Source organism: Ailuropoda melanoleuca, chromosome 15 (assembly GCF_002007445.2).
Source record: "Ailuropoda melanoleuca isolate Jingjing chromosome 15, ASM200744v2, whole genome shotgun sequence".
NCBI lineage: Eukaryota > Metazoa > Chordata > Mammalia > Carnivora > Ursidae > Ailuropoda > Ailuropoda melanoleuca.
In genome coordinates this window covers 46153406-46179171 of record NC_048232.1, presented here as the reverse complement: position 1 = coordinate 46179171, position 25766 = coordinate 46153406, and the positions used below count along the sequence as shown (strand labels likewise).

The window sequence follows — 25766 nt, the reverse complement described above, 5'->3', positions numbered from 1 at the left end:
AGTGAGAAAATTATTTAAAATGACAGTGTTTAGTATCTATAATGTGCTGGACCTATAACGTGCTGGTTGCTAGAGATGCAAAGATAAAGCTGCACACACTTCTGCTATTGAGTTCAAATTTATTGTCATGACACCACTTACATTGGGAAAATGTGTTCCTATACCTCTCATTTTGAGTGTATGCATTCAGTCAACTCATTTAGAAAGCAGAATGTCTTGTTAACATGAAGTCTGAATCTTGTGGCTTATGTCACGTTTTATGTCACACAGCTTGTGTGCCTGGGTAAAAATTAAGTGATAATTACAGCATATCTGATTTTTTTCAGTTGTTGGCTGATAATGTAAGAAGAGGAGGCAAATGAGTTTCAGATATAGTACCCAAATGTGTTTTAACCCAGAGTACTTTTTATTTGAAAAGTAGTTTGTTTTTTTTTTAACTACTGAGTACTTTTTAAAAACACAAGTTTAAATTTAAGTAACATGCCAAGACAACATCCTTTTCTTTGGTAAGACATCTAATTAATTGTGAAGTAGGACTAAATAGTAGTGTCCATCTTATTTGACTACATGTATATATGGTCTTCCTGCAGAAATTATGTACTCACTTTATTTTTGTCTCTGTTCAGTACAGCTAAATAACTGAATTACCTCAGCAAGCTGACTGGCCAATATCAGTCACACCAGATAATTGGGTAGAGTTAATGTCACTTCAGTATGTTACAGGAAGTGTCAGAGAAAGAGGGACTGTCAGAGCTAAGACATGAAAGATGACAAAGTTTGTTAAGTGACCAAGCTAAGGCAAGGGCACTTTGTAGTTGGTTAAGGAGAGCACGAAAATAGGAAGTCCAAGAGAATGGAGAAGAGTTAGAGATAAGGTTTAAAATATTATATCTTTTTTTTTTTTAAAGATTTTATTTAGTTATTCGACAGAGATAGAGACAGCCAGCGAGAGAGGGAACACAAGCAGGGGGAGTGGGAGAGGAAGAAGCAGGCTCATAGCAGAAGAGCCTGATGTGGGGCTCGATCCCATAACGCCAGGATCACGCCCTGAGCCGAAGGCAGACGCTTAACCGCTGTGCCACCCAGGCGCCCCTGGAGCACAAATTTTAAAAGCCTAAGCAACAATCTGAAGACTAATTTCTTATACTACATTCAACTCATTCTAAAGGACATTAAGAAGACAGTAGGGAGCAGGAATAAACAAATGGAATATGTCCTTCCAGAAGTCTTGAGGACAGGGACCTTGTCTGTCCGGTTCATCCTAGTTTGTTCAGTGACTTTTAGTGAATATTAATATAGTATTTTTTGAAATAAAGTGTCAAATAAAAAATGAATTTAAAAAATCACATCTTATTTTGTTATTAAAATCATGCTTTGGTAATCATATTTACAAATAAATCTTTGTGTGAGCCTCTAATTATTGTCAGGATAGACAGAATTTTTATAGCCCTTTATATATCTGGTTTAGATTACATAACCAGTATAAAACAGTACAGTGGCACCTGGGTGGCTCAGTTAGTCATCCAGCTCTTGATTTCAGTTCAGGTCATGTTCTGGGGGTCCTCTGCACTCAGCGTGTTGGGCTCTGTGCTGTGTCGTCTTGGCCCTCTCACTCTGCTCTTCACCCCGCCCCCCTGGCTCATGCTCTTGCGTGCTCTCTCTCAAATAAATAAATAAATAAATAAATAATTAAATAAAATCTTAAAAAAAAAAGAACCACCCCCCAAAACGCAGTGCAAATAAACTATAATGTATGCTTAGATATAACTTGAGCAATGAAAATAAAAATAATTCCTCTTCTAGGCTTTACATATCTTTCTTTTTTTACAATTTGCCTCAATTTAGGGTCAAGGACTTCTACGGAAATATCTTAGGGAGTCCATGTAGGGGAAAGACTACTGCAGAGATATTCATATACATTTTGTAAAATAATAGTCATGACAGTAATTTCCTTGTAAAAAAAGTTTTTAATAACATACTCGGAATACAATATGTAATTGTTTAATATACATTATAAAACCATTAATTGTAGAAAGTTTCCAACTGTCCAAAACCTACAGAATCCCATATTCTGGCATAAAGATGAACTATTTTCTCTATTATACCAAAATTAAAATTTACCCGTATGCTAACATTCAGAAATGAGATAAAATACCAACATTAAAAAGTCGACCTAGAAAAAATATACGGTGACGTCAGAGATTATCTTAACTATACACATATATAAAATTTTAGTTTTTTGAGACATGGGACTTGTCCTATTTTAATAACATGATTTATATGTTGGATAGGGGGTTATAATGTGGAAGGCAGAGCAGAAGATTTGAAGGCTGAAGACCAATGTTCAATCTAGGATTGAACTTCCTAGACTGCTGGCACTTCTATCCTTTGTGCCAGCTGGTACATATTAAACATCTAAATAAATAAATAAGCATTAGCAAGGATTTCTTCATCTGTAAGTTGGAGATAATGCCACCCACCACATAGGATATTTGTAAAGAAAAAGAGATCAAAATGGATGCCACAGTGCTTTGTTAATCTTAAGACTCTGAGCTAAATTATTTGTAAATATCTGTTAGTAGAGTTTGTTATTTTATAAAAATATCAAATAAACTTGAGTTCTTGGCTTTGAAACAGTAGTTTATTTAGTTGTTTTCCTGTTAACCAATATACCATTAACAATTAATTTGTTCAGTGTTCACTTCCAAGGAGAAAAATGTCTTACAACTCATTGATTTAAAGAATACTGTATATAATTCAGGTCAATTCTGATGTCCTTCTGTCTCCTTTGGTAAGTCATAAGAATAAATCTTGTTTTCTTTCAAGAGGAGTTTTTTGGAAAAAGGTCTAAAGTTTATATGCTTATTAATTCCCAATTCAACAGCATTTACCAAAGCACTTCACGTAGATTTGTTTTATAGCATTTATCATATTGTATTACAAATATTTTTTTTCTCTCAGGAGACTTTTGAAGAACTTAGGGCAGATAATCATGTCATCTTTGTATCAAGTCATAAGCCTTTGGCTGGTTCTTCATAGAGGTTAGTACCTAGGAGGCATAGAATGAGTAACAGACATAGAATGAACAGAAGATATATGTTGGGTCCATTCTCTATGAAGGAGTTTTAAGGTAGACAGATGTATGTATGTTAATGAAACAATTTGATGCAGGGAGAATTTGGAGCATGTTATCAGGACAGTAACATGAAAATGACATGGAGAAAACACCAAAAAAAATACTTTAAAATTACTGAGTGGTAGTTTATTCAGTAGTCTCAAATAATAATGAATGAAGTCTAGTTAACCTTGCCAAAAGCTTGTATTTTATATTTTTGTGATTTTTAAAATGTTATATTAAGATATCAAGATACTATGGTAGATGGGAACTAGCCTGCATTAATTAGTATTTTGTTTTATATTGCGGAGGAGTGATGAACCACGTGAGAGTTTATACTTGTTTAGGTGAGTATTTGCCCAGCTTATTTTAAGGTATAAAGATATGGTCAGTAAGTGAAGAGATATTTGAAACCATATTAGAAAAAAAACACGGAATGACAATTTCAAGGAGCTATGTCCAATATTTAAGATAAAATGACTAATAAGGTTTATAATATTCACAAAAGATTTTCATAAATACTTGATTTAAGTGCCTCATGATAAGCAACACAGACTTTTCTTACCTTTGCCTTTGTGAAATCTAGTTGCTTGGGAGGCATTCCTTATTAAAAGAAAGGGTGTTAATACTGGAAAAAGACTATTGCTGGCATCCAAGCAAATGTCACCAAAACCAAAACAAAACAAACACAACCCAAACCCTCCCCGCCCCAAATTTCTTTATAAAATAAAATAGCCATTACCTTAAAGGAAAAATTTATAACAATTATGGTTAGGTATATGCTTGCTACTTTCATATGGTAATGTCAGAAGCTTGAACTAAGATTGAATAACTTGATTACACATTAATAAACTTAATGCTATTTGCCCAAAGCTGTTTGAAGGAAAGGATTCTTAATAAAATTAAAAATTTATCTGGGGAAATAAGGTGAACTCTTTAATTAGTTCAAGTGGCAACTATCATAGTTCTTATATTCTATTTTGTAAAATAGCATTTTCATAACTTTATCACACATGTATTTTTATAGAAAATACATTTCATTTCCCTTATGCAGTACAGTTGCTCTATTTGACTTGCTAAAAAAGGAGATAAAAGCAAGCTGATATGTACAATAAAGTGATTCCATTTGAAGTTATAAGTTGGGAAGACAGAATATGGTAGGTACTTTTCTGTAATTAAATCCTAATGTGGGCTTATGGGGGGAAAAAAAAGCTTACGAGTTTTGGTTATCAACATACATGGGGGTAGAGGAGGTATTCCTAACATGGAACTTTGTATCACATTGCCTAATTAATAATGCATCAATTTTGGAATTGAAAATGTAATATGTTTTATTATGAGAAAAAAGTAGTATAAATTTATCTTTTTAACGAAGGTAAAAGCTAGATCACAATGCCTACATTATTTCACAACATATAACTGGCTACCAGTTTTTCTAGCCTGAGGTACTTCAGGCCTTACCTTGCTTGGATGACTCAAGAGTACTTCACATTCAAAATATTATTTTCAAAATATTTTATAATCTATTTTAAAAGCTAGTATTTTCATGAAGGAGGCCAAGACTTTTGTCACTTTTGTTGGTGAGCAGATACGGAAAGTTTAAATTACAGAACTTGCCTTGTACCTCAGATTTTGTTCCTATAAAATTTCCAAATCACAGTTCCAATAATAATTCAATTAATACAAAACCCAGCAGTTTTAAAGTCATATTTAGTGTTGGCTAATTCTTATTTAGAATCCTATTTAGAATGTAATATCCCAACATTGCTACAGGAAAAAAATTTTCTAATAGAAATTAAACATATTGTCATAGACAGTTCTTTGAAAGTAGTTTTAAAAGACAAAAGCACAAAACACCTTTCAAACACACAATTTCCTAGCAAAAATTTTAAGTACATAATTCTCATGTAAGGCACTTGCATTCTTTTTCAAATATAAGTTTCATAGAAAGTTTCCATTTTTTTTATAATCAAGTCTTTATAAATTATACAGTAATACTGTTACTTCAAGTAATACTTTAGTAAATACCCAATTTTGGCATAATTTCCTTAAATATCTTTACCTTTGACTAGAATGAAGGATGGGCATCAAGTTGTTTGTGGGCTAATCTTAAAGGAATGTTTTATAGAATTGGTAATGTTTTATCTTGTTGATCAGGTTCAAGAATCTTGAAATCCTCCAAAGGAAGCCTGCGTAAGGCAGTTGGTAAAATGTGTTCTGATGTGCCCTTAGGTAATATGTTATTTGCTTCCAGATTCTTCACCAAGCACGTGGCTTTGATCCATCTTCGTGTTGCTCTGCGTTCTTTTTGTAAGCAAGTTTTCATTTTCTTTCTTAAGCTTGCTATTTCTTTTTCCAGTTTAATTATCCTCTTTTTTGCCTCCATAGGATTCCTAAAAGCATAACTGTGTTCAAGTAGTACTTGCTGACTACTAATGTTTGATTTTAAATTAGATGGTCCTGCTGGGGTACAGTTGTTGTTTTTCTTCAAAAGATGCCTTGACTTGAGTTTCTAAGCCAAATAAAATTAGAGGGTTGAACATAAATTATGGAATGTCACAAATAAGTAAATTTTGCCCAGTTTTGTATAAAAGTAATTAAACAGCTCTTTTAAAAACTGTTTTAAAAGTTTGATAGGAAACATCAGCTGCCCATCTCATGTAATCGTGGATTCAAGTTTCTCAACTTGTTAATTTGAATTAGCCCCAGCCACCTTATTTCGTTTTGTCTTTTCTCTCCAGAGGGATACAAACATTGTCTGAAAATAGACAATGGATTTACAAGGTCTCTTTCAAGTTATCGAGTATGATTTTAGAGAGACTTTAAAAATCTTTTGCAATTCTCACGAAGGCCAATTTAAGGTATTCAGACATTTGGTTTGTCTCTGATACTGATTTAATCTCTTTTTAGGTAAATGTTATTCTTTCAATTTGGTAATATTTCAAACTTAAGGTTCTACTTAATAAAAAATTATTCCCAAGTATCAATAAGATTTACTTATTAAATGTTCGGTTACATCTCCCATTCAAGGATTTAAAATCTGGCCAGGAACTTTATATCTAAATCTGAGGACCCTGAGGACTCCCCCCCCACTTAATCTCTTTTATTTAATTAGTCATCAAGTTCAATTAATTCTACCTCCTAAATATTGTCTATCATAAACCCTTCCCCCTCCATCATTCTTGATCAGGCCTGTATCGTATCTGGCTTGAATATACTAAAAAATTCTTTAATGATGTCCACCTCATTCTGAACCTCACTAATTCATATCCTGCCACAGAATAATTTTTCTAACAGATTTGATGTTTCTGTAACTGGCTAACTTTCTCTTTGCCTCATTATCTAAAGACAAAAAATCTTTACATAGCACACTTACAATTTAGGATCTCACCCCATTCTGCCATTCAGCATCTTGATTTATACTCCCACAATATTAAATCAGTTCCCAGATTATGTCATAACCTCATAAGTTTCTTTTATTGATTCAACAAACATTTATTAAAAACACAGGAATTCATTTGTGGACAAATACATTTTCCTCTCTGATCAGATTTTTCCCAACTAGATAAAATACTGTTTTAATACATTCGTCATGTACTTTAATTCTCTTCTTCCTTTTACGCATCACTTAACATTTGATTATTTTCTACTTACCCCTCAACCCACTGGCTTTTGTTCTCCTCATGTTATCGTAATTGTCCTGTGCAAGGTTAAGAACCCTCTCCTAAGTTCCAAACTCCAGCCTAAATGCCTGAGCTCTATGAAGTTTTCTGTGATGCCTTCCTCTGAACTTATTTCTTTGGTGTAACTCTGGTATTCTTTGTGTGTGCTGTTCTTAAAGCTCTTCCCACACATTTTGAATGTTACCTTAAAATCAAGAGCAGAATGATGCTAGAGGTTTCATTACTCATGATTTTTCAGTTTTGCCATTGGTTCAATTATTGATAATAACTGGAAGTAATGTGAAATTCCAATATAGTAAAATCAGTTTGGACTGGGGAAAGCATACTGGAGTGAGGAGACCTGAGCTCTAATTGTAGCCTGTACCTTTACTGCACAAGAGGAAGTTTAGTGACTTTCTTGAGCCATATCATTATGTATGAATTTTGATATATTCTGAATTGTTCTAATTTGTAAACAAAAAAGAATGGGTACCAAAAATGGTAAAAATGGGTAAAAGAAATGTTACCTACCATAGACTTTAAATGGGTACAAAAATCAAAAATGGTTGGAACAGCATCCATTTTAAGTCGTCGAGTTTGTCCTGTTAAGTCAAAACAGGAGGCTTCAAAGTGCTTGGAACAAAGAAAAGTGTGTTTTCCCGGAACAAAATTTTTGCGCCTAAGCAAGCGAACCCATTCTTTTCTTCTTTTAGGATCCAAAGGAAACCTTTAAAAAAAAAAGGAAAAAAAGGCAACTCATATTCCAACAATCACATTTCTGGCTGCACCTTAATGGTTAAAAGAAATTTTAAAAGATGATGATTTAAAGTGTCTTTCATCCACATACAAAATTTTAATATCCAGACACTGGAACAAAAACCAATTCATGCTATTTTTTATAAGTTGCAAAAAAATTAATGAAAAATTTAATTGAGTGCTTTTATTTTTCAGGATTTTAAAGAGACCTTTCTTCCCAACCTAGTTCTTAACATGGGCATTAAAAATAAACAAGACTATACTGATCTAGATCAAGGTTACGTAGAACCATTATAAGCAGGAGTAATTAACAATGCTATGATCTGCTGATGTATGTACATGGTCAAGACAAATCATATATCTGCAGATTAAATTTTATCAAGGAAAGCCTAGACAGATTCTGGTTTTCCTTCCTCTGTGTTCCTTCACTGTGACACTTAACACATTCTTTTGTAATTTTTCCATCTTAATAAATTTCCAGTGAAATAAAAGTAGATTGTAAGTTTCTTGAGGACAGGGATCATTATATCATCTATTTATCTTTAACACTTAGCACAGTGCCTTGCAAACAGTAGGGGCTCAACAAATATTTGCTTAATTGATATGAAACAATATATAAATTAACAATTCACTATATTAATTCCATGTAAACTGTATATATTTTTTAAAAATGAACTCTTAAGCTATGTAGTATAGTAAAAGCATAATTATTACAAAAAGTAAAATGCTGCTGACAAGCCCAGCAGGAATGTTATTCCTTTCATATTTATTTCAAATACAAAATATACTGATATGTACCAGTATGTATCTGTTAAGGAAGAGAAAAATATAAAAAAGGGACTAACCTAAAATTCTAGTAGTAAGTATGCTGACTTGAAAACAGAACTAACTCATGTTTAAAAAGAACCATTAAAATCATGTTAAAAGATCATGTAGCTCAGAAACCCCCAAGTGAAGCTTTACTAGGTAACAACAGCTTTGGCTAGATCAGATATAGTACGTTTGCCCAGATTACCAGCAGGGAGGGGCACAAACAAATAAAAAACCAGATTAACTGGTAAGCACCCTCCCATCTCCTATTCCTATCACACCACATAAACATACCGTAATCTGAAAATATTAACATTTGTATGTCACTCTACAGTTTGTTTTCATATAAGTTTTTTCTATCTCATTAGAAACCTCTGATAGAGGACTTACCTACTCTGCCTAGTCCTTACCTGTTAATAATAAAGCATTCTCATTTCAAAGATCTCTGTTGTAATATTTAATGGTTTGAAAATGTTTCCTGAGGCCTAAACTAGAAGTCAAGCTTTAGTTTACAAGCACATTTCTTGTTTGGGCCTCAATAAAGATGCAGAACAAATAAGTATCATTGTATTATCATTGCTATAAGAATTTTCGTTATTTTCAGATATATGAAGACTGTCAGATATTGTCTTTCAACCTTTTAATTTTTTTAGCTCTTTGTAGAAAACTATTTTTTTCTTTGCAGAAACTTTTATTTTTAAAATTTATTTTTATTTTTTAATTTTTTAAATTAACATATAATGGGCTATCTGTTTCAGGGTACGGGTCTGTGATTCATCAGTCTTATACAATACTCAGAGCTCACCACAACACATACCCTCCCCAATGTCCATCGAAGACTATTTTTTTTAAAACAGGCTCCATGCCCAACGTGGGGCTTGAACTCAAGACCCTGAGATCAAGAATCGCATGCTCTACCAATCCAGGTGTCCCTGGCTCTTTTTAAAACTAGCTCCCTAATCATGAAACCAATACCTAACTGACCTCGAGCCAATTTTCCTTCCTTATTTTAAGATTCAATTTAGGAATCCCATATTCCTAAGGAAATTTTTCATGTACTGGGCTAGATATTCCTGTATCATATAGAATATCATTATATTCTAATTGTTTACTTTTCTATTTCTACCCCTAAATTCTAAGATTCTCCTGGTTAGGAGATACGTTTTTCACTACTTTATCCTGTAAAGTAAGTGCTCAATGAACTTTCTCAGTGAATCAATGAATGAGCAAACTAATGGGATTAGTTTGGCGATATTGATGTTCAAGTTACCTGTGTTGAAATAGAATAATAATAATCAACTATGTTACATGTGACTCTAGACAATGCTTTCATACAGCGTTAACCTTAATTATGTTTTTCATGAGTTTGGATTTTTCTCAGCATGTTCAAAGGGTGGGAGATGTGGCCCATAAGTTGAATTTAAGTAATAATAAATCCTCTTGTAAATATTAAAAAATTAACATGGTGGTAACTGATGGATATATTCTTGTCTACCAATAATATAACCAAGCTTTCAGAAACATTAGATGTTTTAGAAAATCAGTGTTTTAAATAATGCTATTTTGCTCCAGTCTTTATTAATAGCTGAATGCCTTTTATATTCTAAGACTGTCCTAGGCGCTGAAGACATAGTGGTAAACAAAACTGACCTACCTTTATGTTATCTACTTTTTATGTGAGGATATATTGTAATTAGAAGGGTAGAGAATCAAATGTGTTGACGTAGTAAAGAGTGGCTGAGAACATTGTCTCTGGAGTCAAATGAAGGTGCCAATCCGGGTTCCTTCAGTGTAATACCTGAGTGATGTTAGGCAAATTGTTTCGCTTTTTTAGGCTTCAGTTTTGTCATCTATACAGTGGAGTAATAATGGTACCTAGTATGGTTCCAGGGATTAAATGAGATGATGTGAGTAAATAATTTCCCCACTGCATCGTACACAGTAAATACTAAATAAATACTATTTATTAATATAAAAGTAATTACAGGTGCCATGAGTGTTATAAAAGGGTAAGTATAGGGTGACAAGGAACCATAAAACAGGAAGAGCTAATCTATCAGGAGGTTTTAGGAGAGTAGGAATTAGATAGAGAAGGTAGGGTGGGAGTAGTGAAGAGTGTTAAGTATCTCGGGGAGAGGAAGAGTGTTAGGACATGAAATGATGCTGGAGGGCCTTCTAAATTAGAGTAATTTTGAACTCTTATTCAAAATGGCATTGGCAGGCCATTAAAAGGCCTAATTTAGAGAGCTGATTATTAACATAAAATGTTTTAACTAGCTGTTAAAGACAGCCATTATTAAAAATTATGTACGTCTGCAATTAAATGAAGAACAAAGGTTATAAATAAATACTGAAACCCATCATTTCTTAATTACTTTACTATTGTCTATATTCTTAAAATTATTTATATCTGGGGGCTCCTGGGTGGCACAGTGGTTAAGCGTCTGCCTTTGGCTCAGGGCGTGATGCCGGCGTTATGGGATCGAGCCCATCAGGCTCCTCTGCTATGAGCCTGCTTCTTCCTCTCCCACTCCCCCTGCTTGTGTTCCCTCTCTCGCTGGCTGTCTCTATCTCTGTCAAATAAATAAATAAAATCTTTAAAAAAAATTATGTCTGTTCTGTGTTGTATAAATGCTATAGAAAATAGAAAAGTGTTGGGGCGCCTGGGTGGCACAGCGGTTAAGCGTCTGCCTTCGGCTCAGGGCGTGATCCATGTGTTGTGGGATCGAGCCCCACATCAGGCTCCTCTGCTATGAGCCTGCTTCTTCCTCTCCCACTCCCCCTGCTTGTGTTCCCTCTCTCACTGGCTGTCTCTATCTCTGTCAAATAAATAAATAAAATCTTAAAAAAAAAAAAAAAAGAAAATAGAAAAGTGTGGTACTGCACATTTCTTCCCAACTCTATGATTAGTGATATCATACTGGTAACTTGAAACCAGCACGGCAGAGTATTTATATCATGGAAATTGGGCAAACAGGACAAAAAGGTGCTTTCCTTTCCCTGGAGATCCTGTTCAACCTTTAGCAACACACCATTGATTATAGAAGAGAGGTTAGGAGTGCCTGAATGGAAGCAGTGAACCAGTTAAGAGGCTGTTGTAATAATCCAATCAAGAGCGAATAGGGAAGAAGTCAAGGGAGGATGACCTCCCACTTTTGGGATGGATGGTGTATTCATTTACTGAGAAAGGGAATACAGGAGGTGGTAAGATAAAGTTCATAAATATAGTTTTAATATGTTGAACCTGAGCAACTGAAGAGAGACAAGGGACATACTGAGACACCAAAGAGTCAACTGAAACCACAGGAATAGCTGATACCATTTTAAGAGTGGTAAGACCTAGGTTAGAGGACAGAGAAAGGAAGAGGCTGGCAGAGAAAACTGTAGATGAGAGAAGATGAAAATCACAAAATTAGTGTCAAATAATTCAAAAGTTGAGAGTACTTCAAGGAAGAAATAAAGACATGGCATGAAAAAGAAATACAAGAGTAATAATTCATCATAGCAAGAGCAGTTTCGTTTCAGAAGATTATTGGGGGACATAGACTGCAATGGGAGATAAGAAAAATGGAGACGAGTTTAGGGAACGTATGTTGTACACAGAATAAAGAAGTCTAATAACATCCTAGGAAAGAAATTAGTCAAACTTTGTATTTATGAAATAGGAATGTAATTTATTATAATGTTAAGATCTAAATTTCCATGAAAAGGTTAATTTCATAGGAGGCAAACAGTCAAGTATGCATGTTACTGTATCACTGTGTATCTCTTAAACATTCAAGATTACTGGTACCTTTGACTCCCTCATCTTCCACATCAAATTACCCAATACAGTAGTTTCTCCTCAAACATTTCTTTAATCTGTTCACTTCTTTCCATCTGTATCACTCTAGGTTACTGGTGGACTCTTGTTTTACTACAGGTTCCTGTTTTTTCCCTACAAACTCTTACTCTTCTTATCTAGTGCTAGTTGTGCCAGCAATGAAGTACAGTGTTTAGCTCAGCTGACACTGTGGAAGAATGTCCCTGTGAAAGAAATAGTAGGTAAATTAATATTGTGTAATAAGCTCATTTCTCATCAAATTCACTTTAACATCTTAATTCTCCACACTGCAGCCATGCAGTTCTTTTAAAAACCTTCATGTCTTCTCAAATACTCATTGGATAAAAGAGAAAATCTGCAAAGTAGCATACGGGACTAAATCTATGTCATCCTTTGGTATCATTTGAAATTTCACATCGTTTGAGAAATGTTCTTTGACTTTAAAAGGCTAAGTTAGGAATCCCTGGGTGTCTCTTCTGTGGTACTTAACCACAATTATTTGTGTCTTTCTTTCTCACTACCTACTCAATTCAAGGAGTAGAAGAATTTTCTGAGGGTGGGAGTGGGGGGACGCCTCGTGGCTCAGTCAGTTAAGCCCAGGACTCTTGATTTTGCCTGAGGTCATGATCTCAGGGCGGTGAGATCCAATACCGAGTGGCGCTCCCGACTTGGCGGGGAATCTGCTCAGTCTTCTTCTCCCTCTGCCCCTCCCCCGCTCACGCGTGCTCGAGCTCTCGCTCTCAAATAAATAAATACACCTTAAAAAAAAATTTTTTTTTCTGGATTGCTAGCACAATGTCAGGGAAATAAGAACCCTGTACACATCTGATGGATGAATGAATGAAGCACTACATTTCCATGAAATATCTGAAAAACAAACATCACAAGGATTTTTTTTTAAAGAAACAGTTTTTAATAAGGGATCATTTAATCATAATTAGGTAAGGAAAGGGTCAAGGATATAATTTAACACATTCTAAGATCGTACTAAGTTGTGAGATATATAAAATCAGAACTATTTGCACATAACTTTTCTTCAACGCTTCTTTTCTTCAGGCACATGGCAGTCTCTTGCACAGAAGGTAAACATTTACCGAGTACTTACTGTATTTCACGCAGTGTTCAAAATGTTTTCAAGAGTTCTGATTTGACAGAACTGAAGGCTTTTGATTGATTGCTCTTCCAGCAAACGGAGGAAAAACAAAACCTAAGTTCTTTTTATTACTTTATTCTAGTAAGAATAGAAAGCTTATCTTTTGCACTTTCATTAACATCTCTTAATTCCAGGTATCGATGATCTAATTCCTTCGCAGTAACTGTATGTGACTATTAGAAATCTAAATGCTTCCCATGTCAATTTAGCTCGTGAGACTTTCCTAATTTTGATGGAAGCACAGCAGACTTTTAAGGTGATTGCTGACCTGAACAGGAAGGCTTCGCTTCCTTTTAAGGCATCATTCAGGTCAAGACTCAGTCCAACAACAACAACAAAATAGATAATTAAGATATTCTTTTACTTTTTCTTTAAGGAGTAACCACCATACAGAACTTGGATTTCTTTTACAAAGTGAGTTAACCCTCCCCGAAGAAGAAAAAAAAATTGGACAGATTTGAGAAACACACACAAAGGGCAGAAATGATGCTTCCCTACTAGCTAGGTAGTGAAGTCACTAAATTAGTAGAATCCTCCTGTTCCTTCCACACAAGCGACACCCGATCTAGGAGCTCCCGTTTCCGTCACCCCCACTCCATGCCCAGGTTACCTGTGGAAGCTGATGTTAATGTGCTTGTTGTAGGTAGTAGCACAGCCCGCCGCGGCGCAATTGGTCGGCATTTCCCTTTCCCCCTCATTCGGCGCTGTGTTAAGACTGTTCTGAGGCGCTGGCTGCTACGCTTCCTTCGGGCAAAAGCGAGGCAAGCGAAGCAGGGGACAGGCCACCGAGAGGAGTCGTGGAAGCGGAGTGGAAAAAAGGGTGTGTGTATGGGGGGCTGGGGGTGGGGGTGTCAACCTTCCCCGTCTCTTTATTAATATGGCGGACTTGAGCCAGCAAAGCAGACAGTCCTGGAGCTCCGGTCGCCTACGTTTACCTTCACCAACATGGCGGACACAAGCCGCTCCCTCCCGGCCCCCAAAAGGGAGTGGGACTACTGCGTCTCTTTGGAAGCGGTCCTCGGAGCAATTAAAAAGGTGTCTCTCCCCCTCCCCCCACCACTATGAAACTCTCTTGCGGCCAAGATTAAGAACGGGCCCGCCCACCCCGCCACGCACCCACATATCCCAATCCGGAGTCCGGGTTGGGTGCGAGATAAAGGTTGGAAGGACAAACCCGAGAACAGAGGAAAGAAAGACTACAAGACCCACTGAGAATCACGTTATCCTAATTATTATCGCGTGAACTGGACTCCTTGTTTCCTGCGTGTCTCAGGAAGTGACGTCACGGGAAGAGCCACTTCCAGAGTCCCTTTCTCGCGAGGCGGAAGAGCGCCGATCGCGGAGGAGCAAGGGGGCGCTAGGGAAGGGAACTGGGTTGCGACGGTCCGGCGAGAAAGAGCTGGGGTGCGGGGAAGTTGGGGAGCAAAGCCCGCTAGGTGTCCAAGTAGGGTAAGGCCGCACCGACCGGGTCCGTTAGAAAAAAAGAGAACCGAGGAGGAAGGCAATTGTCGGGCGGATCCCCGGACGGAGGGCTAAGGTTGTGTGGAAGGCACTGCTCCCGGGATGGCGACCGCAGATATTCCGGCCCCGGCCTCCAGTGGCCTCTCGCCCAAGGAAGAAGGGGAGCTAGAAGATGGGGAAATCAGCGACGACGATAACAACAGCCAGATACGAAGCCGGAGCAGCAGCAGCAGCAGCGGCGTCGGGCTTTTGCCGTATCCGCGGCGCAGGCCTCCTCACCCGGCCCGGGGCGGTGGATCTGGCGGAGGCGGTGGCTCCTCCTCGTCGTCGTCCTCTTCTCAGCAGCAGTTGAGGAATTTCTCACGCTCGCGGCACGCGTCGGAGCGGGGCCACCTCAGGGGACACAGCAGCTACCGACCCAAAGAGCCGTTCCGGTCTCACCCGCCCTCCGTGCGGATGCCTTCGAGCTCACTGTCCGAAAGCAGCCCCCGGCCGTCCTTTTGGGAACGGAGCCACATCGCCTTGGACCGTTTCCGCTTTCGAGGCAGGCCTTACCGGGGTGGAAGTCGCTGGAGTCGGGGGCGAGGAGGGGGTGAGCGAGGAGGCAAGCCGGGGGGCAGACCTCCTCTGGGAGGAGGAGCAGGATCCGGATTCAGCAGCAGTCAGAGCTGGCGAGAGCCCTCTCCACCTCGGAAGAGTTGTATCCTTAACGTGGCGGTCCGCCCTGGGTGTGTCACTTAGTAAAGTTCCCTTCAGCGTCATTATTAGGTCTATGAGATGAGTAACTTTTCTGAACCATCAGAACCGCTTATTTGTCACTGTGTCAATATACTTAAAGTAAGTTATTCTTTGGTAGTCCCCATGTGTCGCACTATGTAGTCCTGTTTCTTAAGGTTGCGTTATTGGGTATATTGCTTTTTAACCTTAACGTATTATGGATTGGGGCCAAGTTAGTGAAATCAGATTTGTAATAGTACAACAGAAATCAGGTTTCATTAGCATTTACTTTCTCTGGTACAAGAACTTTGTTTTTATATGAGGTTGATTTAGATTGTTAGAGGGAGAAAAAGGAGTCATAAACAATTTGGGGAATACTGTTGCTTACACAGTATTTAACTTTTGACGTTGAAAATTGTGAAGTTCCATTCTGCATAATGCTATAGTTTTTATTAGTAATTCTGCTTTTACCTTTCCTGATTTATTTTTACACATGGTGTCTTTTAAAGTGGGGGTGGAGGGAAAGACCCGTATCTTTACCAAGTCTATTAATTTAGAGGTTTTAAATTCATACAACTTTCTGTAAAACTTTACCTCCTTCTCTATTTCTTATGTTCAGTTCTTGGACATTTTATAACTCAGTGCTGACAAATGTAGGTTAGAGAGAGAAAAATTAACAGTATTTTAATTTTAATATATTGAAAGCCGTGGGGTGTATGGGAGAGTGGAGATTATGGGGAGGTTGAAAAGGAAAATAGCAAAATACCTGATTTTTGTTCCCTCTGATCCCATTATCTGTAACGTTCTTAAGTTTACTTAAGCTTCAGTCATCTGAAGCTTTGCTAGTTTATGATGGGTTTGTAGATCTAGGTCTTATGATAACTGCATAAAAATCATTTACTAAATACAGTTATTACTGGTTGTAATTTCTATGGCATAATGATTTTTTAACATATATGAAACTTACATGTAATAATATTTGTTTGGAAGACACTCAACATTATTTTTATAGAATACTTAGGATCAAATGGTCTTTCCCAGATGTTGGCATATAAAGGGGCAAGAAATGTAAGTTTAGGTACAAAGTAGCAGCTTCTGGTGCTAGTGCCCTGAAAAAACTTAATTCTGCAACCAAAAATTGGGTTAGGAGCACCTAGGATTGTTTGAACAAAAATCATGTGGGGATTTAACTTTTTAAAAGACAAGGATGTTCTTTAAAAAAAAAGAAAACAGCAAACCTCTGCCCAAGAAATTTTTTTTAACGAAGGATTTGTTAGTTGTTGATTCTGAATCTAAAAACAGGCTGCTTCAGAACATGTGTATTTTTTTAATGGAGAGACAGATGTGAATAAGTACAGTTTAATGTAAAAAGTTCGTATTGAGGTATGTAAAGAGTACTGTGGGAGCAGAGAGTTTTTTCTTCATTTAATCCGTATTAGAGAAGGTGGCGATGAGGGGACTTGTCCAGCTCCTGCCTTTGCCTTCTTTCTGTCCATTCATTCAATACCAATTTGGCCTTTGCCATATATACCTTTATTAATTGTTAAGCTTATATGTTTCTATTAATAAACAGGCATATGATGTGAAAAAAGTGCAGGAATATAACCAGTCTGATTTCTGTAGTAACTTAGCAGAAATGAGCTGTCTTGCTGTTTTTTGTTTTTTCACAGATGCTGCGGTTAAGAAAAGGACGCTTGTTTTGATCCTCTGCTCATTGTTTTCCTCATGAAGTATCATTAATCCATCCTAGAGGTGGTATTCTTTGTAAGAATTTGTGAAGGAAGACATAGTTTTCAGCTACTCTTATATAATGTGAGCACACAAAATTTGTAATACAAAATTTTAATTCAGATTTCTTTAAACCAAGACTGTATTCAGGCTTTTTCACATATCCACTGTGCACTTATAAAAATGATATTTTTATTTTATAAATAATTACATTAAGAAAAAATAAGGGTTATGGGGCACCTGGCTGGCTCAGTCCGTAGAGCATGTGACTCTTGATCTTGGGGTTGTGAATTCGAGCCTCATGTTGGGGGTAGAGTTTCCAAAAAAAAAAAAAAAGGAAAGAAAGAAAGAAAAATAAGGGATATACTGTGGCTCATTGCCATAATCTAGAAGTGAGGTAGCATGAGTACAAGTGTGGGTTTTTTTTTTTTTTTTTTGACTTATTTTTCTGTAGTGATTAAGGTATGCTAGGTGCAGCTTTAAAGAAAAAATGAACCGATTCCAGTGTGGCACTTATTTTCATTCTCATTCATTTAAAATTTTTCTTAGACACTTTGTCAGTCCCTCTTAGCGTATATTTCCTTTGGTTAACTACTGTTTTAAACTTTCTAATATGATGAGAGCTAACATAATCAGGCCAGTGTCTCTCATCAGTAGAAAGTCATTTCATTTTCACCTGCAGTTGAAAAGCAGTTCTTTTTTTAAACCAGATTTCAGTTAGAAATTGCATCTTAACTAGTTTAAAATTAAATCGTTTAAGTGTTGGTTTCATCCTAGTTGTCCTATATTAGACAGAAGTAGGAGATTTCATTTAGCCTTGACATAGAATAAAGTTGTAACTCAATTGCTTTTCCTCATTTTACTGTCTTTTTTGTTACTGTATAGAATCTTTTCCCTTTACAGGTCTCTCTAAGATCTTCAGATTTATTTTTTCTAATCACCATGGTTGTGCCTTTGGATGGCTCCATTGAAAAGTGAGCTGTGGATGAGGATAATTATAGAATTTGTGTACAAAGAGTATATAATCGCGGAGGGGGGGGGAGCAAGTAATGCCCTAGCTTTACATAGGAGGTTCATTTGAATTTTGGATTGGGGTCAATTTGAAGAACAGAAAAACCTAAATACAAAGCTGTGCATAAATTGTGATGAACAGGGGAAATGTGAGATTGGAAAGGAAATACAGGTCAAACCATGAAGGCATTATATGCCATTGTAAGTATTTTGGACTCTATTCTTAATGAGATTTAAACAAGGGGACAGATCTGATCAGATTTGTCTTCTAGATAGATAAGTCCAGCAGCAGAATAGGGGATGGCTTGTGGAAGATAAAACCCTGAATATCTATCCAGAGGCCAAACTTCTCTCTTACATTACGTAAACGTACGGGAGTGCATTAGAATGCTCAAAAGGAAAAGCGAAAGAGGGTAGATAGAGCTCACTGGAGAACACCATTATTGCAGGAGTTAGAAAGGAGTCATGAAATGACTAAAAGGAAAAAAGAAGGTAGGGAAATCAGGAGAGTGGAGTTAGAAAAGCCAAGAGAGAAGTGGTTTGCAGTGTCCAAAACTGCAGAGAAGTCAGGTGAAGTATACTTTGAAAACATGGTGGATAAACTCAGCCAGCAGAAGCCAGATTCTGTTTGGTTGAAGAGTAAGACAGGTTATGAGAAACTATTACTGTTTGAGGAAACTTGGCTCTGAAGGGCTTAGATTACAGAACCAAAGATTTACTAAAACAGTTTTGTTGCAGAACTGTTAAGATTTTCAGTTGTAATGCCGGTTTAGTTTCTAAAATAACTGGTGGTTAAAAAAAAATACTTGGTGATTCCTATTCTTGTATTGGTCATTAGGGAAATTTTAAAATATCTGGTGGTTGATTGTACTGGAAGTTGTTAAACAGAGGAACAATCTTTAGGGAACTGTGATGTTAAATCCTAGCCAGTTTAAATGATCCATAAAGTATTAAGACCACATAAAGTACTTGTCTTTAAATCTTGTTAATCTCTAGGCCGGAGAAGTGAGGTGTAACAATTTTTACCTGTGTGAATTATTTTGAATAAAAATTATAGTTAGGAATTTTGTAGCCACTTCCAAGGAAAAAGTTATGTTCTATGTATCACTATGATAGAGAAGAAAAAAAATTTTGGGTAAAGTTATCCTTATCTTCAGAGACAGATTAGTTTATAAGATACATTTTGAATACCATGGAAGGTTTTTTTTTTTTAATAATGTAATTCCCTCATTGTCTTAGTTGTGCGTATGTTGGATGTTAATATAGTTGAGCTTTAAGATTGTTATGTATTACGTTTTTAAGAAACTACTTTCAACTATTAGTTGTCAGTGTTCTTTTTTTAATCTCCTTTTTTAAAAATTTGAGGCATGAGAAGAAACTAATTGAGAAGAAGAAATGTTTCCTCCTGATTATCTGAAGTGTAAATTATCCGTATCTGTGACAAACCATTCTGTTTCTTCTCTCTTCCTTTAGGAAGGAATCTTTAACAGACAGCTTATTATGGGCTTTTCTGATACTGTAGAATGAATGCTGCCATAACCTAAGGAGGTGGAATACCTGTAGGTACTGTGGGTAATAACTGACACCAGTGATTTTCTAAGTGGACTGTTTTATATGGTTACTTGTTAAATACAAAATACGGGCACATTATGAAGTGGGGCATTAGCACATATGTTAAATGTAATTTAGTAATTAAAAATACTAGCTCATCTTTTTTGAAAAACAAAAAGGGAGACAATTTATCTATAACGTTAATGTGTTTTTGTTAAATTTACTGGAAAAATTTTGGAAACTGGTTTCCTTAATATGCTGTTCAGCCAAAAGTTTCGGAAGATCTCCATCAAGAAAACAAAATTATTCATCAAAAAGTGAAAACTGTGGAGAAGAAACTTTTGAAGACTTACTTTTAAAGTATAAGCAAATACAGTTGGAACTAGAATGCATCAATAAAGATGAAAAACTAGCTTTGAGTAGCAAAGAAGAGAATGTGCAGGAAGATCCTAAAACATTGAACTTTGAGGACCAAACAAGCACTGATAATGTCAGTATTACTAAGGACCCAACTAAAGAAGTAGCTCCTGAGGAGAAAACACAGGTCAAAACTTTTCAGGCATTTGAATTAAAACCACTCAGGCAAAAATTGACTTTACCAGGGGATAAGAACCGGTTGAAAAAAGTTAAAGATGGAACAAAACAGCTTTCCCTGAAATCTGACACTACTGAACCTAGTCAAGGTAATGGAATTAAAAATTTCAATTAGTTCTAAGATTCTTCTTTCTCTGTAGGGTAACTAGTTATTTTGGTAGTGTGCTTCACTGAAATGATTTTAATACTTTATCTGTGAATTACTTTTGCCGTTTGCATGTAGACAGTCATATTATTCAGTAATGATAGGTTTAGTTTCATTCTGATCTTTCTATTCTGGCCTTCTAATACAATTTTTAACGTAAGTGTATCAGTGGACCTTTGTTTCCTAACTTACAGGAATGCTTTGGATATTTACTTTTAACATGATGTTGGGGTTTTTTGGAGGTATCCTTTATTGGGTAAAAAGCTTCACCCCTCCTGTTCCTTGTTTGAGATTTTCAGCATGAATGGATGTTGAAGTTTGTCACATCTTTTTTCTTTATTATTGAGAAAAACATCTTATTTTTCTCTTTTAATTTATTAGTGTAATCGATTATATTAGTTAATTTTGTAGTGTTAAACCACCCTGTTATATTTGGGTTAAATCCAGGTAGTTCATGATATGTTATTTTTGTATATCATGGATTTGATTTGTTAAATTTTTTCTTTTTCTCTTTTTATGAAGGTATAATTTATATGCAGTAAAATTTACCCTTTTTAGTGTATAGTTACATTTTGACAAATGCAGGCAGTTGGGTAACCATTGCCAGGCACCACAATTAAGATAAAGAACAGTTTTTTTTTTTTTTTTTTTTTTAAAGATTTTTTTTTTTATTTGACAGAGNGATAGAGACAGCCAGTGAGAGAGGGAACACAAGCAGGGGGAGTGGGAGAGGAAGAAGCAGGCTCCCAGCAGAGGAACCTGACGTGGGGCTCGATCCCGTAACGCCGGGATCACGCCCTGAGCCGAAGGCAGACGCTTAACCGCTGTGCCACCCAGGCGCCCCAAGATAAAGAACAGTTTTGTCAGCTCTCACAGATTCTCCCATGCCCCTTTGCAATGAGTTCCCTTTCTCCCCCAGCTGTCAGCCCACCAGGTCACTACTGACTTTTCTTTCCCTGTGGTTTTGGCTTTTCCAAAATGTCATATAAATGGAATCATGCAGTATATTGCCTTTGGATTCTAGCTTCTTTCACTTAGCATAGTGTATTTGAGATTCATCCATGTGGTTGTATGTATCACTAGTTCATTCTGATTGCTGAATGTGCCATTGTATAGTTATGTACAGTTTGTTTATCCATTTCCATTTGAGGGATATTTGGGTTCTTCAAGTTTGGGGCAATTATAAAGTCTTCATAAATGAAGGTTTGCTAATGTTTTATCATTTTTCATCTGGGTTTATAGCCTTTAATTTTTTCCCTCTTTTCCTTGCCAAGTTCTAGTATAAGGTTATGATATGCTCAAAATGAGTTGGGGAGTGGTTTCTTCTTTATTCTTGGGATTAAATTAAGATTAGAATTGTTCCTGAGATATTTGGTAGGTCTTTTTGGTAGAAGTGTCTGGGCCTGGATGGAATTTTTTCTGGAAAGGTTTTACACTGTTGACTGTTCATGCTTTCTATTTCTGGTTAAGGCAGTTTAGGTAAACTCTGTTTTTCTGGTAATGTGTCCATTTCCTATAAGTTGTGAAGTTTATAAAAAATTATTCTTAAGGATCTCATTTTTTGGGATGCCTGGGTGGCTCAGTTGGTTAAGCATCTGCTTTTGGCTCAGGTCATGATCTCAGGGTCCTGGGATGGAGCCCCACCTCTGGCTCCCTGCTCAGCGGGGTGTTTTTCTGCCTCTCCCTCTGCCCCTCCCCCCTTCTCTCTCTCTCTCAAATAAATAAAATGTAAAAAAAAAAAAGAGAATCTCACTTTTCTGTTACTTGTAGCATTTATAAGTTATATCCCTGTTTTTAAATTTCCCTAGAAATAAGTCCATAGCTTTTAAAACTCGTTAGTTTTGGGGCACCTGGGTAGCACAGTCGTTAAGTTTAGCGTCTGCCTTGGGCTTAGGTCATGATCCCAGGGTCCTGGGTTCGAGTCCCTCATGGGGCTCCCTGCTCAGGAGGAGGCCTGTGTCTCCCTTTCTCACTCCCCCTGCTTGTGTTCCCTCTCCCGCTGTCTCTCTCTCTGTCGAATAAATAAAATCTTTAAAAAAGAAAAAAACTTGTTAGTTTTCAGCCTCTCTTCTATTAAGATTAATTTGGGTTATGAAATTTCTACTTTAGCTGTTTGTGACATATAATTTTTTCTCATTTCTAAATATTTTCTAATTTTTGTTTTTCTTTGACTGTAGGCTGTTTGGAAGTGTGTTTCTTAACTTCCAAACACGAAGATTCTTTACATTTTTTGGTACTAATTTTTAAGTCAACCATATTGTCAGAGAATTGTATATTAAAGAATGAGAATATAGGTACTGTCATATTTATTTGTAGAGACTTGCTTTATTGTATGCGATTGATTTTTTATAATTGTTCTATATATGTTTGAAAGGATTATATTGTTAGATCAAGCTTTTTATGTTCACATCTTCCTTCATTTTTTGATCTGCTTGTTTAATTAGTGAAAGGTTTGTTAACATCAGCCACGATTTATGGTTTTCAGTTTTTATTTTAAATACTTGGAGGCTGAAGAATTGACTCATTATTCTTGTTATTATGTGGTGGCCTTCTTTATCTCTGGTAATGTTTCTGCCAGAAAGACTTAGCTTATGCCAATATTCACACCATCTTTCTTTTGGTAAGTGTATACGCCTTGTATATCTTTTTCCATTCTTTCAGTCTTTCCATATTCTCATGTCTCAGATGTCAATTTACATAGTATAGAACTGGATTTCTTTCATAACTTAGTCTGACAGTCTTTGTCCTTTACTAGAATATGTAGTCCGTTTGCATTTTTCATTATTACTGATAATTGGGTTTTGTTGTCCTTTTTCTCTTTCTTGCCTCTTTTGTGCCCCCCCCCCAATACAATTTTTTTATTTTCCTTTTACTGGTTTGGAAGTTAGATATTAAGTTTCTTGTCTCCAAGTGGTTCCTTTCAGAATTGTAACATGAATTCTTATCGACGTTCAAAATTAATCAAGGTCTTTACCCTCTCCATATACAAAGGCCAGTATTTGCCTTGCTTTGCTCATATATTTAACACTTTCTTGGGTCACTATTCTGTGTTTAGAATCATTTATACATTTTAGAATTTGGATGTGTCTGCTGGATAGAAAACTTATTTCTGTTTGCCCTTTTTTAAAGATAACTTTCTAGGTTTGGAATTCTAGATTGGCTAAGTATATTTTCAACATATTGAAGATATTTTCTGGCTTCCATTATTGATTTTGAAAAGTAAGCTATCAGTCTTAATGATTTCTAATTTGAAAGTAATTTATCTTCTTTCTCTGCTTGCTTTAAAAATCCTATTTTTGTCTTTGATATTCTGTAGTTTATGGTGTGTTCTTTGTGATTTCTTTTTATTCAGCTTTGATCTGTTGTGCTGCTTGTTTTCATTGATTCTGAAAAATAGTCATTATCTCAAATATTTTCCCATTCTCTCTCTTTTCTCAAATTCTGTATATCTGTATGTGTATCAAATCATCTTTATCTTCCGTTTGTCTTTATTTCTTTTAAGTTTCCATCTCTTTGTAAATCTGTGCTACATTCTGGAAAATTTCTTCTGATGCATCTCTCAGTTTACGGATTCTCTCTTTAGCTGTGTCTAATTTGCCTTGAGCTCCCTTACTGAATTTTAAATTCCAGTTACAGTTTTTATTTTAGTATTTCATTGTAATTTTTTTTTTCAAATTGCTTTGGTCATTCTTTTTAGATTTTTCTTATTTTTTCAAATTTATCTTTATTTCTTTAAGCATGTTAACCATAGGTTTGCTTTAGTTTGTTTCTTTGCTTTGTCTTCTAATTTCCAATATCTAAGTTTTTTATGGGTCTCATTTCTGGTTCCCATCTTTGGTACCTTCTTTTCTTAGTGATTTTTTTCTTTTCTTTTTCTCTTTTTTGTTTCTTAAGGTGCTCATTTTTGTTTCAGTTTTTGTTTTTGTTTTTGTTTTTTTGGTGGGAGTTTTTTGAGGCCTGGGACAAAGATGGACTTCTAAGAGAGGGTTTGCTTTTGCCACTGCCAGGCACCTGAGTAGACTCTTGCCCTGGGACTGCTTTATATTCGAAGTTTTCAAGGCCACCCATGTGGTGTAAATTGGGCTGCAAACCTGAGTGGTGACTGATTTTGGTTATGTATTCTCAGGGACATGTTTTTTCTTCTTCAATTTAGCACCATGACTCCAGGCAGGCAGTTTCAAAAAGTATAACTCAGTGGGATAGAAAAAACATGCAAATTATTATAGAGTGTAGTAAGAGTTAATGTATGAAAGCCTGCAGTAGTACAGGGGAAGGATCAAATATGTCTGCCTGGGTTTAGAAAGTTTTCGTAGTATGGAAATGTTTGTATGTGTCTCAAAAAATGAGTCTTTTCAACTTAGGAAGTAAGAAGGAACCAAATGAGCAGATAAAAAGCACAGAGAACTTTTAAAGGATAATTGAGATTGATCTAAAATGGGTGCAGTGTGGGATATATGGTATGTTTCTTGGAGCAGTTGGGTATAAATTTATAAAAGGGTAGATTGAAATCAGATTGTAGAGGGCCTTGAATGTCTTGGCTAAGGAATTTAGATTTTCTTAAACACCACGTGGGCCATCAGACTCTTAGCTCTGCTGTCAAGCTTTTAAGTTGTTAGTGATCAGCTGCTTTTCCATTTTTCTCAACAACTCTTCTAAACCTTTATTATTTTTTTCAGGCCTTTTACTCAACTTTATTCCTGTTGTTCAGCCTATAGGTGTGCCTCCTATTTCAAGTATTCTCACTCAACTTTCAGCTTCTCACTTTCTGACTGTAAATTTATAACTATATTGATTTTCACTTCATTTCATTTTTGTTTATGGCTACTTTGTTTTTTTTTTTTTTAAAGATTTTATTTATTTATTCGACAGAGATAGAGACAGCCAGCGAGAGAGGGAACACAAGCAGGGGAGTGGGAGAGGAAGAAGCAGGCTCATAGCAGAGGAGCCTGATGTGGGACTCGATCCTGTAACGCCGGGATCACGCCCTGAGCCGAAGGCAGACGCCCAACCGCTGTGCCACCCAGGCGCCCCTATGGCTACTTTGTTTTAACCTGTATTTCTGACTCTAACTTTTCCTTTCTCTGGAACATTGCTACATTGCTCCATCTATTGTTTATTTTGATTTATCTTTAATCACTTTCTCTTAAGGAGTTCTTAGTATAAACGTATTTGCGTTTTCCTCCCAAAGTGTAATCACTCTCTCCTCCCCATTCTATATTCTCCCTTAACTTGTCTTTTCA

At 36.2% G+C, this 25766-nt stretch overlaps 2 protein-coding genes across 2 annotated transcripts in view; one reads left to right on the top strand and one right to left on the bottom strand.

The window, feature by feature from the left end:
- Positions 1-1947: 1947 nt before the first annotated feature.
- Positions 1948-14428, bottom strand: THAP2 (THAP domain containing 2). Its single transcript, XM_011220248.3, has 3 exons — positions 13930-14428; positions 7309-7504; positions 1948-5627 (listed from the first exon to the last, which is right to left on the bottom strand). The coding sequence occupies exons 1-3, from the start codon at positions 13998-14000 to the stop codon at positions 5238-5240; spliced, it is 657 nt and encodes a 218-aa protein (XP_011218550.1). The 5' UTR covers positions 14001-14428; the 3' UTR covers positions 1948-5237.
- A 220-nt stretch (positions 14429-14648) lies between these two features.
- The window catches only part of ZFC3H1 (zinc finger C3H1-type containing), a 50925-nt gene continuing 39807 nt past the window's right edge, over positions 14649-25766 (top strand). Inside the window, exons 1-2 of the mRNA XM_002915611.4 lie at positions 14649-15480; positions 20054-20470. Coding sequence (XP_002915657.1) covers positions 14883-15480; positions 20054-20470 — 1015 coding nt within the window. The 5' untranslated portion in view covers positions 14649-14882. The remainder of the gene's footprint in view (positions 15481-20053; positions 20471-25766) is intronic.